This window comes from Drosophila mojavensis, unplaced genomic scaffold (assembly GCF_018153725.1).
Source record: "Drosophila mojavensis isolate 15081-1352.22 unplaced genomic scaffold, ASM1815372v1 contig_136, whole genome shotgun sequence".
Classification (NCBI taxonomy): Eukaryota; Metazoa; Arthropoda; class Insecta; order Diptera; family Drosophilidae; genus Drosophila; species Drosophila mojavensis.
Window position 1 is genome coordinate 22,750,442 of NW_025318667.1, and position 16,713 is coordinate 22,767,154.

General features: G+C 37.3%; 1 protein-coding gene across 1 annotated transcript; it reads right to left on the reverse strand.

Annotated features, from left to right (window-relative positions):
* Positions 1-8,637: 8,637 nt before the first annotated feature.
* LOC6584510 (larval cuticle protein 16/17) lies at positions 8,638-10,354 on the reverse strand. The gene is made up of 2 exons (XM_002010129.3): positions 9,880-10,354; positions 8,638-9,038 (listed from the first exon to the last, which is right to left on the reverse strand). The coding sequence occupies exons 1-2, from the start codon at positions 10,214-10,216 to the stop codon at positions 8,800-8,802; spliced, it is 576 nt and encodes a 191-aa protein (XP_002010165.1). The 5' UTR covers positions 10,217-10,354; the 3' UTR covers positions 8,638-8,799.
* Positions 10,355-16,713: the final 6,359 nt, after the last annotated feature.

The window sequence follows — 16,713 nt, forward strand, 5'->3', positions numbered from 1 at the left end:
AAATCCGTTCTCTCGGGTAAAACCTAAAATCTCTAAAAATAAGTAAATCTCCATATTTTAAATCTAGTTTGGAATTATTGAAGCTGAAGAGAAAATTTTTTTATTTTTTTTAACTATGTATGTACCTCTTAGCCTCATTTGTTATTCCTATGATGCTTAAAGCACAATATATTTGATTTTCATAATATTTCTAACCTCCAAATTAATAAGAGTTGAACCTCGGCCTATTTATCATTTATTAGCAATAGCCGAAATCTTTGTTCAGAATATAATTTCATTCCTGTATTTACTTCACATACTCCGAAAATGCAAGCACAATATAGCCAGCGCAATATCTTTATATTTTGATATCTTTAGTCTCAGCTATTTCACTTTGCACTCATCTAAAATTATTTTGTCGATATTTTCATCATCCTCTTTGGGCCATTCACTCTTTGCATTCTACTCCACTCTTATTTCACCTCGTTTTTACTCAGCAAATCCTTAATCAGCATTCGATTTTGCTAGTGCAAAGTCCTTCAAGAGTTGTTGTTGCTTTTGGCAAGAAATTCTGTTTTATTAGTACCGTTTTTATTTACCTTCAAACTAGGAATATATGCTTCACCCACAAATTAATATTTCGCATATATTAAGGCCAAAAATCTTATGGATTTCATATGAGCACCATCTCAGTGTTTTTCTACTTTTCAGCCAGAAATGAATTTAGTTTTTGCTACAGTTTTTTTTATTATTTTTTTTTTTTTAAGTTGAATATTGATTGACTGTGAAGTCAAACTGTAAAGCAATATGAATATTGCAAAATAAGAAAATGAATAAATATTAATAAAAATATCAATCAAGGTTTTATATTTCAATTGAAGTCAGCAGGCGGTGAAGTTGTACGTAGATGTCCTTTTGGTAAACATCAAAGCTACGTGAAACGCATTCAGGGTATATAGGGTTTGTTGGAATGTATGTAACAGTGAGTTGGAGGCGTGAATAAGGCCATAAGTTGCGGGGATTGTGTAGCAATAGCAGAAATGTTAATGGTAAGAAATCATATGTTTTTTCTTCTGAGATCTGGAACTGATAAGGCAAGCGCAGCTGATGGATATTAAGTTAGAGTCTTATAACATATCTGACAGGTTTTATAAACCATATATACATATTGTATATATACGGCAATATATACAAGTACTTGCAGCTTAAGATTCCTACTCCCTTCCTCGCTTCAATAGCATTTAGAGTATCTGCTAGTCTGTCACTTTCAACTCGAGCTTTTTTGACATTTATTAGTTGCCGACCAAAAAGCGCGTCAAAGTGCATCAAACAGACAATAAGTTAGACATGGCTAAAACTCCAAAACTCCAAATGGGAAATATTTGACAAAGAGAGAGGCAAAGCCAAAAACTCGCGCAATTTTGATTTATTATTTACCCGCTGTGCCAAATACATGAATGACAAACTGAAGTCGAGCATATACTAGTTTTTTACGGGACTCTAAACAAATAAAGCTCCACGGGCAGCCTGCTCCCATCAATATGTAAAGTCAGCTTAAAGTCGAAATTTAATTTGCTCCATAAACTATATTAAATTTTTGTTTGTTTTTGTTTTGGTTTAAGCGATTTAGTGGCTCTGCGTTAGAATCATTTATGGCTAACGAACACTGGCAACAGAGATTCAATTAGCTGCTGTAAGCCATGGACATTTACCTATCAAAGCAGGTGTGTGTGTGTGCAGGTGAGCTTTGAATTTTTTGGAGCTTATCAAGTATGTATTTATATATTATTTAAGCGGCGAGCGCTCGAAACAAGAAATTGCCTTATGAATAATAAAAATCAAGCGCTGTGCTGCTGCTAGTTAAATAAAGATATTTGCCAGCAGGCTCCGAAATTCACTAAAGTGCCAAAATATTTATATGCAGTCATTTCGATTCAATTACAAATTAAAATTATGATTTTTGATGGCTCTTAAAGCGGAAAGTTGAAGTTGACGCAAAAGCTGAATTAAATAAACTCTAAAGAGTCTATATAAAGCTGGCTATTCATTGGGTTCATTATCAATTTATTAGCTAAATTGTTAGAGCGTGCCAAGCAGTTCCCACCTCCCCCCACGCTCTCTCTCTCGCTCACACTCTCTTTATATGTGCAGCAATGTTGGAAATGCAATGCATAATTTGCGCAGCTCACGTAAAATAATTAATTTCCGCTTCCGTAAACAAAGTGAGTTACTCTGTTGGTTAGCCGGAGTTAGTCCGGAGTTGGCCTCTTTAGTTTTTGGAGTAGATGTCGCCAGCTCCGATGCTTTCAGCTTTGGACTGCCAACTGTCAAGCAGCTCGCCAGGGCAGGCAGGGGGGAGAGGCTGGTTTCTGTGGCAGCGAGCCGCTTTTGGGAAGCGCAGCTTAGCTGCGACTTAGGGCAACTTTGGATTGCAAATTTCATTACAAGTTGTCAGTTGCATGGGCCAAAAGGGCAATAGGGCGGGGCGACGGGGCAACGGGGCCAACGCAATGCCAGCACAGCTTGTGGCTCAGCCGGGCCCGTTTCCTATGCGGCTGCGGCTTGACGGAACTCTCGGCCGGGCAACTCTTATTGTAGAGGCACGTGTTAGTCGCGCCTTGCTTTCGCGCGGAGCGTACACTGATTTTTCCAGGGCTGGCGCAATATCAACACAGAAATTCGCGAGCTGGCTGTGAGCTGGGAGCAGAGACTGCTCTGAGTGGAAGTGGCTTACAAAGGTAATCCCAATTATTTTAATTATTGTTTACATTTCGTAGAAAAGAAAAAATTGGCTAATCGGCAGCAGGAGCAAAGACTCAATTAGAAAATCAAAGAAGTTTGAGTTTGATCTTATTATATATGAACATACTAGAGTCCACTCGAATTGCGACTGAGTGAGTGAGTGAGGGGCATAAAACATTTTGAGAGTGTGGGAGTTCGCATGGACTCTATGTCTCATATGTCACTGCCTTCGGTAAACAGAGAGAGTGAGAGTGTGAATAAATAAGACCTAAAGCGGAATACAAAAGTTAACCAAGGCATCGAGTCACTCGAGTCTTTTTAAGCATATAATACATACTTACATATATATCATACACATACTTAACTAATTTTAGGCACTAAAATGTATTTTTCATTTGGAAAAATAATCCGATTAATATATAAGAGATGATTAGTTTTATACTCTTCCCATTTTTTTTTTTTAAATCTGATATTATTTTTTATTTATTATTTATTATTTATTATTTATTATTTATTATTTATTATTTATTATTTATTATTTATTATTTATTATTTATTATTTATTATTTATTATTTATTATTTATTATTTATTATTTATTATTTATTATTTATTATTTATTATTTATTATTTATTATTTATTATTTATTATTTATTATTTATTATTTATTATTTATTATTTATTATTTATTATTTATTATTTATTATTTATTATTTATTATTTATTATTTATTATTTATTATTTATTATTTATTATTTATTATTTATTATTTATTATTTATTATTTATTATTTATTATATATTATTTATTATTTATTATTTATTATTTATTATTTATTATTTATTATTTATTATTTATTATTTATTATTTATTATTTATTATTTATTATTTATTATTTATTGTTTATTATTTATTATTTCCATATTCGAAATAGTTGTAACTTAAATGTTTGAATTTTAATTTATGTATTTCATGTTTATTTTATATCAAATTAAAATATACTATTATTCAACCCCAGTATCATTGTTATATACTTGTCATATATTTTTATAGTTTTATATAGCCATATATATTTACATTACATGTCTCTACTTGGCAAGTCAAACCATTTGGAAATTTATAGAATATATGATGCCTGAGCTGACAAGTCTTTCCTCTATGCTCGCAGCCCTGCTATTTTTTGATGGTTACTGCTCAGTTTGCTTTCATACTTTTGCGTTCGGTATTTTATTTTATAGCCGTTGCCTTTTGCTGCGGTCGCTGATGAAGTGTATACACAAACACACAGAAGCACACACACAAGCACACACCAACACACACACACAGAGTCAACCAAAGTGGTTCAGGCATGCCGTCACAGTGGCAACAGCGATGTCCTTTTAGCACATTCTGTCGCGTTTGCGGGGGCACGCCCCCAAACACAGGAGACCAGAGACAGCCCTCTCCAGTTGCCCAAAAAAAAAAAAAAAAAATAAATAAAATAAAATAAAAATAAAAAAAATAAAAATAAAAAAATGTCGAGCTATGGGCAGACAGCAGTAAACGCGGCTTTCGCTGCTTAAAAGCCATTTTTGCATTTTATATTTAATTTTTTTTCTATATATATATAGATGTATGTGTGTGTGTGTGTGTGTGTGTGTGTATGTCTAGCTGTATGTATGTGTGTATTCGCACCCACTGTCAAACACCTAACACCCGCCCAGCCACCCACCCAGCGCCCAGTGCCACGCGCCTCGCATTTTTGCGCTCCTTGTTTATTCTTTATCCTTTGGCACTGGTTTCTACACATTTTTTTCTTCTTTATTTTTTTTTTTTTTTGTTTTGCTTTTTTAGCTGTCGTGTTACCGCAGCATGCAAACATTTTGCAGCCATTTCCTGGCGTTCATTTTAATTTTTTTTTTTTTTTGGTGGATTTGGTTTCGGGGTCCTGTTTCACTTTCATGGGCTTTGGCCACGTTCGAGTTGGGGGTCAACTTTTGGCTACTTTGTCGCATTTGCAATATTTATTGCGTTTTGATTATACAAGCGAAAAGCAAAATTTAAAATATTCAAGATTGTTTTTTGTTTCTTCTTGTTGTAGTTTATTTTTTTAAAAGATATTTTTAACCGTGTGCCTTCTACACCTGCCCGATGCCAGCTGATGGACATTTAATGAGAATAGTGGCCAGGCAGGCCCATGGCACCGGATCAGGCATATTTACTAAAGGCCGGGTCCAAGTTCTTAATTGTGTGCCCAAAGTTCAAGTTCGTTCAGCTGCTCGTTAGTTCATGTCATTCTACGCCAAAGTCTTAATGCATGTGTGTGTGTGTGTGTGAGTGTGTATTTAGCTTGAGCTTGGCGCTGGCTTTAATGGGGGGCAAAGTTAACAAACTACAACTACTACAGCAACTGCATCTTTGCAACTTTGTTAACTTTGTTCAGCTCATTGGCGCTGAATCATTTGAGCAGTCACTCTCTCTCCCTCTCTCTCTCTCTCTCTCTCTCTCTCCCTCTCGCTCTCTTCTCTCCTCTTCCGTCGTCACTTGCCACTTAGTTTTGGTTCGCACTCGGAGTTTCAATTCTTTTTGTGCCCCGTGCCGTGATTGTAAACTTTCATTGATAATTTTAACTACTCCATGTAGCCATCCGGCTGTCCGGCTGTCCAGCGTGCCTCGGCTGGCGCTAAGCTCAAAAGACGCTTTTAGCACTTTGCCAAGTTGCTATTTGAGCATGGCTTTTCTTTAAATACCCTGGCAGAGGCCGAGAGCTATGCAGGGACTATCGGCATTCTAGTTCTTCCTAAGCTCTGAGCCTTGAACTACCAAAGTAGTTCTGCTGCCTCCACAACTATTCCTAGGGTATCTCAGTGCTCATCATGTGTGGCAACTTTGATTAGTTTTTCATTAGAACTGGAGCCAGGCATTGGGCAAAGTCTTGGCTTTGACTATCCGGCAAACCAATATTCCGTCTCCTTCCGCTGCCCAACCAGTTTCCTGCTTCAAGTGTTGCTTTTATGGCAGCACGAAGTTTACTTTTTCTTCTGCTTCAGCTTCAGCTTATTCTTCTTCTTCTTCTTCTGGTTGTGCTTCTGGTACTTTTTTAATTTAATTTTTTTGATTAGCTACATTTTATGCCGTTGTTTTATGATTACTTTTCCACTCTTATTTTGTGTGCTATTCTTTTTTTTTCTGGTTATTTTCACAGTTTTGTCTCTTCGCTGCAGACGGCGACAATTTCTGTTCGTTTTGTGTGCAAAAAGTTTTTGGCTTGATATCGCACGCGCAAACAAGCTGCAACGCAGTCAAACCCAGCCAACCAAAGATCCCCGCGAAAATTCCTGTCGTGGAGCTACGGGGCAGACAGAGAGAGGGGGGGGGAGAGAGAGAGAGAGAGCATATCTGCACTTTTATGGACGGACCACTTCATTTCTTAATTTTATTGTGGCATTTACATGCGCAGCCCTTTACGAGCCTCGACAAAGCGATTTTTAATGGAGCATACGAGCTCCAAACTAAATTTCCACAATTTATTCACTTAATTCTTAATTTAAATAAAGTCCCATCCACTCGCAGCTGTAATTTTAATTGGCCTTGTGAAGAGAGTGCATGCCACATTTAATTCTGAATTACATTTTATCCCAAAGATAAATACGTAGCCAGACCTTTGTTGACTCCATGAATGAATTCGCTCACAGTTTGAGCGCGGCAGCTCGAAGATTTATGAATTGCAAATAAAGTGCAATAGTCTGCGGAAAAGTCTTATAAGAGTTAATTTTTCGGGTGGCTATTCGCAGGGGGTAGTTCATTAAAGATTGTATTTGTATAGAGAATTTCATTGTAGAGAGTTTTTTTTTCCATTACGTGGTAATTTTCTTTATGAGAGGTGGCTTCTTAAGGGGGGTTTTCCTTAAACAATTTTTGGAAGATGATATTTTTTAATGGAGCGTAACTTTTAATAGAAGGTATAAGCAACATTTCTCTGCAGAGGAGGGCATCTCATTGTAAGTATTTTTTTTTTTTGTCGAGGGTAAATAATATTCAGAATTTACGGAAAGTACTTGCTGGATATGTTTCTTTATATGGAATGCACTTGTATACCTTCATTATAGAGGGTAGCTCATGCACGATACGTGTTTAGCGAAGATATTGGTTCGGAGTATTAAAGAAAAGCTTATAAATAGTATGAGTCGTCTCACATTACAGAGGGTGTATTGGGAAGTGTATGTTTAGAGTATTTCTTTATATAGTTTATCTCTTAGAGTAAACTTTTTATAAAAAATTAATTTTTTTTAATAGATAAGTGTGGATAGGGTTTTAAAGACAGCATTTATTTTGTTTTATCGAGAAAATCTATTGAATAGATGGTAATACAAGTAATAGAGAGAAGGTATTAAATATTTCTTTATAGGTAGCCCATCTAAACGGTATCTGTGAAGCGTAAAGATTCTGGAGTAGTTCTAGAGACATTGCGGACATAGACAGAATAGATTTTACCCTCATGAATGAAGAGTTCTTTTTGATGCGTATGACGAACTTTAGCATATACACACCTGGCTAGGCATTTCATCTATTCAATGCACATAAAATAGAAAAAGAAAATCTGTTAGCTACAGACTACTTTATGTATGTTAGAAATGATATGATATAATAATTCAAGATCATTGAAATGGCTTATCAATCAAGAACATATATTATTTATTTTATGGCTCTTTTGTTTCTGAATTCATTCTTAATAGAAAATCTCCTAGAAGACTTTCTATAATCTTATCCAATTACTTCTCTCAAAGTTCGTGCAGAAAAGTTCTAAGATATTACCAGTAATACGATTCCCAACTGATTCGTATTATGTATTAATAAATCATATTTAAATATTTTTTTCTTTAGTTAGTTTAGTTTTTTTCCACCACTCATTTCATTACTATTCCCTAATGCATTGCTATAATTCTTAAATGATTACAATTGGTTACGATCAAATCACATCTACAGTATATGTGCCATTAGTCATTTGCGATGAGAAATGTTTCGATAAGAAGCGAAAAAAGCAATTTAAGTGAATTCTCTGAATAATTTACAGCGGTAGCATCATTCGTTGACTTTGATTCATATCGCTGGCGATATCACGTTTTCGTGTAAATGTTCGCACACGGACATCAATTAGGGAGTTTGTAATCCGATTTGATAGTCGTCGGACTTAACGATTGCTCAAGTGCTCGTTTATGGTATGAGTGCAAATATTTCTGATTGCAATTAAACAGGCAATCGGAATATGAATCGCTTGGCATTAAAATGCTCATAATTTTACTTTACGACTTGATATCGATGGAGCCGAGATCTGTTTTTGGGATAAGGCAAGAGCGCTGCATGCCACAACGTTGTGGCAGGCAGGGTCGAGGCTAACCAATTGGCAGCCGTCTGCACTTGCAAATTTATGACAGACCTTCATGCCCACACTTCGACCAGGGTCTGCCACAGTAACTGCAACTGCAACAGCAACAGCAACAGCAACAGCAACTGAAACTGAAACCGAAACTGTATTTGCTGCCGCTTAATTGTACTAGCAATTCGCGTTGCATATGCATATAAATATATCGTATATCGTATATATCTCTGAATATATATGTATATATGTACATATAAGCCATCGATTTTGCCACTCACACACAGAGAACAGTCAGAGATTTTTGCACTTGTACGAGTATGTTTTATTGCCAGAGCCGCTTTGCGGTGAATTTATTGCCAAATTGTCGGCGGCTTTCGAAATATCGCGAATAATCGCTGCTCGGACGGGCAGAGCTTTGGACCCGCCTTGCCTGCTGGACCCATTGGCCTAGTGGCCATAAAAAAAAAACCCGAAAAAAAAGAACTAAAAAACAGATCACAACGTCGTCAATAATAAATTCATAATTTTCGCTTTTGCCTTAATCAATTTTTATTATTTTTTAATTCCTTTACAAAAAAAAAAAGTGCATAAAAATATGACAAAAATAAAATAAAAATAAATAAAAAAGTAAGAATTGAAAATCACCTTTTAAAGCATAATAATACAATATAAGTAGTCACAAAAACTGAGAGCCTGTAATTACGCACCAACCAGATATCTCAGTAGCGGCCCCTGCGAGTGGGCAGCGACGTCGCTTTGGGCAAGGAGCTGACGTAGTTGACACTGTTGGAGGTGCTACTGGAGCTGCTGGTGGTGCTGGAGGTGCTGGAGGTGGAGCTCGCCTGTCTGTGGCTGTATTGTGGCTGCGCTGTTGTCTGCTGTCGCAGCTCGTTTGACTCCTTGAGCATGGGCACCTCAATGGAGCGCGGCAAATTGGGATAGACCTCAGGTGTGATGGCTGTGTTCAATTGCCAATTATATGAGACAGAGATGGAGAGAGTGCGATGGAATAAGAGAGAGAGAGAGAGAGGGAGCACAAGTCTTTAACATTTAGGCAAATTCGTTTTATTTCGTTTAAGTCTTCTCTAACGAGCTCGAGTTTAAATATTGTTCTGCCAAAATACTGGCACTTAAAGTTGTTGATACAAACTGAGATTAAAAAAAAAATAAATTTTATATCTACAGCAGTAAAATTTTAATAATAAAAAAAAAGCTTCTTACATTTTTTATGAGTACAAAAAATTGTATGAAATAATCATTGATTACTCAGAAAAAAATGTGTTTATTTCCCATACTGCAAAACTTTTTAAGCTTTTATGAGATTAAAACCAATTAAATTATTTCTCAAAAAAAAAAAAAAGTAAATAAAATAAAATAAATAATAAATTAAATAAAAAAAAAAAAAAAAATGAAAAATAAAATGAAGAAATAAAATAAATAAATAATGTAATTCCTTTTATTTCTGACTCTTAAAAAAAATTATTTTCAATTATTTATAAAAACAATTCTATATATTAAAAAAAAAAAATAAAAAATATTTAAAAAAAATAAATAAATTAAACATTTCTTTCGTACTGAACTCTACTTGTGGCTATAATGTTAGGACTTGATTTTATGTATTATATTGACTTGAGATTCTCAAAGCTAATGCGAATCTAGCTATGGCACATATCTGATAAACTATATAGCTTATAGTAGCTGATAGTTAGCTCAACTAACTACGGATCTACTATTCAGTTAGCTGTTAGGGAGAGCACTTGACGACAATATGTCAGACAAGTCAAGTCTTGATTACTTACATTGATTCTGTCGATAGCCAAACTGATCTGCATTGTAGAAGACGGTAATATAACGGTTGTCGGGCATGCGGTAAGAGTAGTAGCCGACGACCATCAGCGTCTTCACCTCGTTGATGATGGCGAAGTAGCCGCGCTCGTAGCGTGCCGTGCCATCGTCAAGCTCGAAGCGGAACTCGTAGCTGCCGTCCGGATATCGATGATTGAAGCGATCTAGCAGACGGACGGTTCTAGCCTGCGGCTCTTGGTATTCCCTTAGAGCTGGTGCGGCTGTGCTCCGTTGCACGAGCAAGATGAGCAGCGCGAGCAGCAGCATTTGATATTTGGAGTCTTGGACCATCGTGTGTGGGAGAGGAGAAGGTGTGTGTGTGTGTGTGTGTGTGTGTGTGTGTAGCCGGTGCTCGGGATGGTAGATGGTTATGTGGTTGGTGGTGTACGTGGTCCGCTGTCGCGTTGTTGTGTTAACTGTTTAATTCGGAAACTGCGTAACATTGCCTTTTTATAGCCGCTACGACGATGCCAGCTTCTGCGGCTGCGACGTCTGCTGTTGCTGCTGCCTGCCTGCCTGCCTGCCTGCCTTTCAGCCAGCCTGCGTCGGTGACCGCGGCAACAATTTAACCAGCAGGGACGCGACTGCGGCCCAATTGGGATGATAGCGTCAGCTGCCGCTGCCGTTGCTGTTGTTGTTGCCGTTGGCGTCGAATCAAAGCAGAGCCGGCGACTGCGACTGCGGCAGCGACGGCAACGTCAAAAATTCTCAACGCTTAATCAAAAAAAAAAAAAAAAAAAAAAAATTTAAAAAAAAATCTTAATTTCATCTACTTACACACACACGTGACTCTCTACAGGTGAGTGTGTGTGTATGTGTGTGTTGTTGCTGTCCACATTGTGGCCAAGGGCGGGGCGGGGGGCGAAGCGGCGGGGCATCAGCAGGTTGCTAACTGGGCAATTAGGCTGCGCCTCTCTTTTGCCATGTTTGCTTTGCAATCCGTTCGCGCCGCTGACAAATCGCCGTCAAAATTCATCCAACTACGCACACTGGCAGCTTAAGCCAAATAATGTCAATGCGAGATCTTTAATCTATATAGTTTATGATCTGTCATGCATGCATCTACAGCAAACACTATGCAGGAACAACTTAAATGTAAAAGGTAGAACGCATTTTATGATCTTTCATGTAATGTAACTGTCTCTAACATATACTATTTAATAATTTATTAAATATAAAGTGTGACACAATTTAGATAATAATGCTTCCAATTAAAAGAAAATTTTAGAAATAGATAATACTATATAGATATTTCCTCAAAAATATAATTCTAAAATATTATTGAAAATTTTATAAACACTCATTATATACTAATAATTTATTTTAAGCTATACATATATTTTGTAATTTTGTATAGGTTTTAAATAAATAAATATTTAGTTATAGTTTTTTATTAAATATTTTTTATTCAGTTTTTTTTATTTATTTGTTATATTTTTTTTTTTTTTTTTTTTTTTTTTTAGAACTTATATTTTTTTATTTTTAGAATGAATGTAAAAAGTTGAATAACTTTTCGGCTTCGTGAATATCAGTATAAACATATACTTTTATTTTACAGTAATTTTTTTTTTTATTATTTTTAATTATCTTTTTTATAAAAAAAAAAAATATGTGTGTCTATACATTTAAAAATTTTTTTATTTCTGTAGAATTATATAAAAATTAAATTAACTCTCATAAAAAAAATTTACGTAACTAACAAATTTAAAATTATAGGCTTTTATTTTTGGAATAAAAAAAAATCGAAATATTTTGTATATATTAAATTTTTTATTTGAAAAAAAAAAAAAATAATAATAATAATAATAATACTATGCCATTATTATTTGAATATTGTACTGTGTATATTAAATTAAAGAAGCTAAAAGCCCTGTTCAACGTTTCAGTGTTAAGTACTTAATTTCGTTTCAATAATATAATTAATTAAATATTCTGTCACAACAATTTCTAGAATCGTTTTTGATGAAGCCATCCATGGAATTTATTAAGAAAACCAACTCAGAGCACTATACGCATTAAATGGGAGAATAAATTGATAATGAGTTCCACTGTTGCCGTGACGGTAGCTAAAAATACAGCCTACAGTACACCCTACAATTTGTGCAACCTGTTCGAGTACGTGCCGACGCGTCGTCTGTGGCACACAGCAGGAGAGCGGCGCAGCAGCGGCAGCAGCAGTGGCAGCGGCTGCGGCAGACGCTTTAGGCTTGGGTTCATCTTCGCCTCCTATGGCCAATTAGGGCTAATTTATGATTTCAATCATTTCTTAATTGCATTTAATGTGCAGCGATTTAGCCGACACAGCCAGCTATCAGCAGCAGGATGCATCTCCACTTGGTCACTCGGCCAAAGTTAATGAGGGGCTGGCCAGAACCGGCCCTGCACTCCGCCCATCGCTTAGACGATACATTAACAGGGTCTTATCGGCGATGAATTAATTTGCACACATACACATGCACTTAAGGTCACAGCATGGGGCTCTGTGCTGCTTGTGTGGTGGCTGTGTGGTGCTATTGCTGGGCATATAAAAAATGGCAATGCAATTGTTGGCATTGTCAGTGGCATGAAATTTATAGCGTTGCAGGTTCACAGTTAGTGTTACAGAGTTACCGAGTCACAGTTCACCAATTCGCTGACAGCAAGTCGTGACAGTGGCAGTGACAGTGACAGCGCCAGTGACAGCAACAGTGACAATGACAGTGACAACAAACACACAACAAACACGCAGCATGCAGTCACTCACTCACTCACTCACTCACTCACTCAGTTAGTCAGTCAGCAAGTCAGCGAGTCAGCGCGTCAGCGAATCACAACTGTGAGCTGTGGGTGAGAGTCGAAAGTGGTAACTGGCGTCGACATCCTGGCCAAGGCAATGACATGCTTGAGTAAAGCAACAAAAAGATCAAAACTGATTTATTTATAAACGCAATTTATCGCTGACTCTGGCAAAAGATTTCGCTTTGCATTTGAACAAAGCCAAATTCCCAAAGAGCTAAAAAGTCAGCACAAATTAAAATACAAAGCGCAAAATGTTTGCCAAACTTGTTGCGTCGACAGCAGCAGCAATATCAGCAGCAGCAGCAGCAGCAACCACATTGCTGACAACAGCGCCTGGCAAGGTCATTTGCTTCGTATGTCGATGACAAAGACAACGACCAACAAATCACAATGCGCCCACTCTCCAACAGCAGCAGCAGCAGCAGCAGCAGCAGCAGCAGCAGCAACAAAAAAACGCGAGCAGCAGGCGACAGGGCAGATGTTGCTGATGTCGCACTGTTGGCGGCGTGACAGGAAGTGTTTCTTGGTACTGTGTCGATTGTTGTTGGGCCGCAGTTTGTCATTACCTGCAGGCGGCGTTTATTTTTGGGCTGGCTGCATTGCTGTTGTTGCTATTGTTGCTGCTGCTGCTGCTGCGTGTTGCTGCTGCTGCTGCATGTTGCTGTTCTCGAGTTAGCTGTGTGTTGGCCGCGTGTTTAGCCCAGTAGCCGCAGCCACAATGCTTTTGTAGGTGTTGTCCTTGTCCTTGTCAACGGCATCAGCAGCGTTTGCACTAAACGCGTTACGTGACCCACCCAAGCACTGCACACACGCTGCACAGTGGTGCAAGAGCGGCAAACATAGCGGCAACTTGCCTTTTGGGCTGAGTCTTAACTTAAACATTTGGAAAATTTGGCTTTAAAATAATTTAAAAATATAATAATAATAATAATTTTTTTTTTTTTTTTGTTGCTTCAACTGCTTTTTAAAAATGCTGCATCTGCTTGAATCTGGCTTGCTCAAAGAGATATACATGACTACAGGATGTTAAAAAAAAATGCATAGAATTTAAAAAGTTTATGAAATATATAAATCGAATTAATAATCAATAAAGATTAAGCTAAAACCTGGAGGTAGGTTAGAAGCTTAAGCTTACGTACGACCAAATAAAAAGAGCTTGTTATTGTAAGACCCAAGAATGAGAGTAGAGCAAAAATAAATGCTCCTTTATAAAAATATATTGCATAAAAAATTTACATAGCATAATTCAATAAAACAAATTCTTTGTATGTGACTGATTTTCGAGTAGAGTAGAATATAACTTAATGTGAATTGGAATATATACATATGTATGTGATATGATAATCAGTTAAATGAGTTAGTGGGGTAGACAGATATATTGATAGATAATATGAAAATCGAGACTTAGAAGAATTAATGAAATAACTGATGTGAATATATCATAATTATGAACATGATATTCATATCAGTAATATCATGAATTTTAATTCCTCATCCGTATCCATAATTAGAATCCGAATCATCTGCAAATTTGCTTATAAAATCTCATACATCATGTTGTTAAAGAGTTAAGTTTGAAACATATTGCGTTTCAATGTGCGGCTGTCTCAAGAAGGGCAGATAAACTATGCTAAAAGATACCCTCTATATCCTATATCCACATTAAGAGTTTTTATAAACTTTTGTCGAGTTGCCAGCTATATCTATTAAAGCGACCATACCAACTCAAAATTTGACTCATTGCATCTTGCCTCGTGGAGTGTAACCCGCCCGTGGCAGCTAACTTAATAAGTACAGGGTATAAGAACGCGTAAAAAAGTTAACTCACAGATACAAGCAAAGGCAGCAAGACAGATGCAGATAGAGATTCGCAAACAGCAGCGATACAAACACACGGAACACGGACGGACAGACAGGCAGGCAGACAGACAGACGGATGGGCAAAGTTACACACAAATAATGCATAAAAGTAGCTTATAAAACAAAATTTGTATGAATGGTCCATGTAGCGCAGCTACGTGACATGACGTCTCGAGATTTAACTTGTTGTTTGCTCCAGCCAAAGTTGGCTCCAACGTCTGCGAATAACCAAGCAGCACCGCCGCCACCAATACCACTGCCACCACTGCCAACACCACCACCGCCACCACCGACTGCGGCTGACGCTGTTGCCGACTTTTTGTGGCTTTTGCCAGCTGCCTGTTGCCATCGTTGGTTTTTGGGTTTTGGGGCTCTTGGGCCTGGGCACGGAAAATAATTCCCATCAAATCACGTCGCTCTTGCGGAACTCTTCAAAACTGATTCAGATTTCTGGCCGCCCTCAACAGCCGCAGTCCATTTATGTGCGAGAGCTTCATTTTTTATGATATGCCGAGCATCTCAAAACAATTTGCAAGACTTACGGCAGAGTTTCGACTCGTCTCGTCTCGTCTCGTTTCGACTCGTTTCGTTTCGTTTCGTTTCGTTTCGTTTTGTTGCTGGTGTCGGGCATAAATTATAAATGCCGCAAGCTCTGTAAGCACAAAAAATTTCTTGCTAAACAGTTACAGCTGGCTAAAGGTGCTGCAGCAAAAGCCGAATGGCTATAATCTAACATATATGTATATGTGTGTGTGCGTGGTGCGTGTTTGTGTATGCATTGATTTATTAAGTAGCCGACCAGTTAGACCGAAACACAATTGCCAATTGGCAATTATCAAAATGTGGTCAATTTGGTCCAACATGGCCACAACAGTCAATGTAGTCCGAGGCATCTTTGAGACACAAGTGTTTGTACATGGCTGGCCGGGCATCGCACTTCATTAGGTCTCTACTCTAACACACAGACACACACACACACACGCACAGCACTCAGATACTTGTACAGCCACAAGCAGCCACACAGCCCACTTAGAGCATTGCCAACTAATCCAAGTCAATAAAATTTCTAACTATAAAAGCCTTTTGCTGCCGGGCACGGTCCGAGCTGGTTTTTAGACTCGTTGCGAAAGGGCTTTGGCCATGGCCAATTGCAGCTGAGGCTCCGGTTTTACATTCATTAAATGTACATTTTGTGGCTGCTTTTTGGATGGAGGCGTAGGAGGGCGTGTGGCCAAAACCAAAAACACCTTGATTGCCAGCCATGCGGTGTGTGGCGGTACGCCAGCCATTTGAATGCCAGCAATTGAAATTTACAAAAAGCCACATTATTAATCTCAAGATTAGATTGAGTGCGCTTCCGATAAGCGGCAGAAATGTTTATGATTCACTTGTAGTAGTAGTTCTCTGGCTATCTAGGACGTGTCTGTTGCCCATCTGCTTAAAGCTTTAACCCCAACCAGAGCCAGAGCCAGAGACAGAGCCAGAGATAGAGACCGAGAATTTATTTAGCGTGCCTCAAATGTTGCTTGCTTTAGTTTTTGTTTTTGTTTTCGTTTTCTTAATTTCTTTCAAGTTCCGCTTGGCTCAGAGCTGATTAAAAGATAATCGCATTTATTCTAAATAAGCTTTCTACATTCTAGTCAAATAGAGACTGAAACTCAAATTGAAATTTATGAAGTCTCGCTCTGTTGGAGAGTGTAACACTCACGCCCCAGTTGCAGCCGCTGCCATTCCATAGATGATTTTATTTTCTTTTGTGTTCTGCGACTTGTTGAACAAATATAAATTTGGATTAGGCTCAAAAGTTAGGCACATATTTAACAGTCGAGTCATTCGCACTGGAGTTGACGCTGATCGGGTAAATGAATCAATTTTTCGTATCGCATACCCATTGAAAAATTGTATAAGGGTATATATATTTGGTAGAGTCTGAAGGTAGAATATGAAATTTGTACCAGTTTTAGTTGAGGACTTAAGAAGTCAGCTAATTCTTTTTATGGGTTATCATTTAGTCTTGGAACGAAAATAAAATCGGTATAAAATGTAGAAATCTTTATAAAATCTATTAAAAGTATCATAATCAGATATACATACATCAGAATACATAAAATTATTAACCATATCATATATTTAATAGTCAAAAATATTAA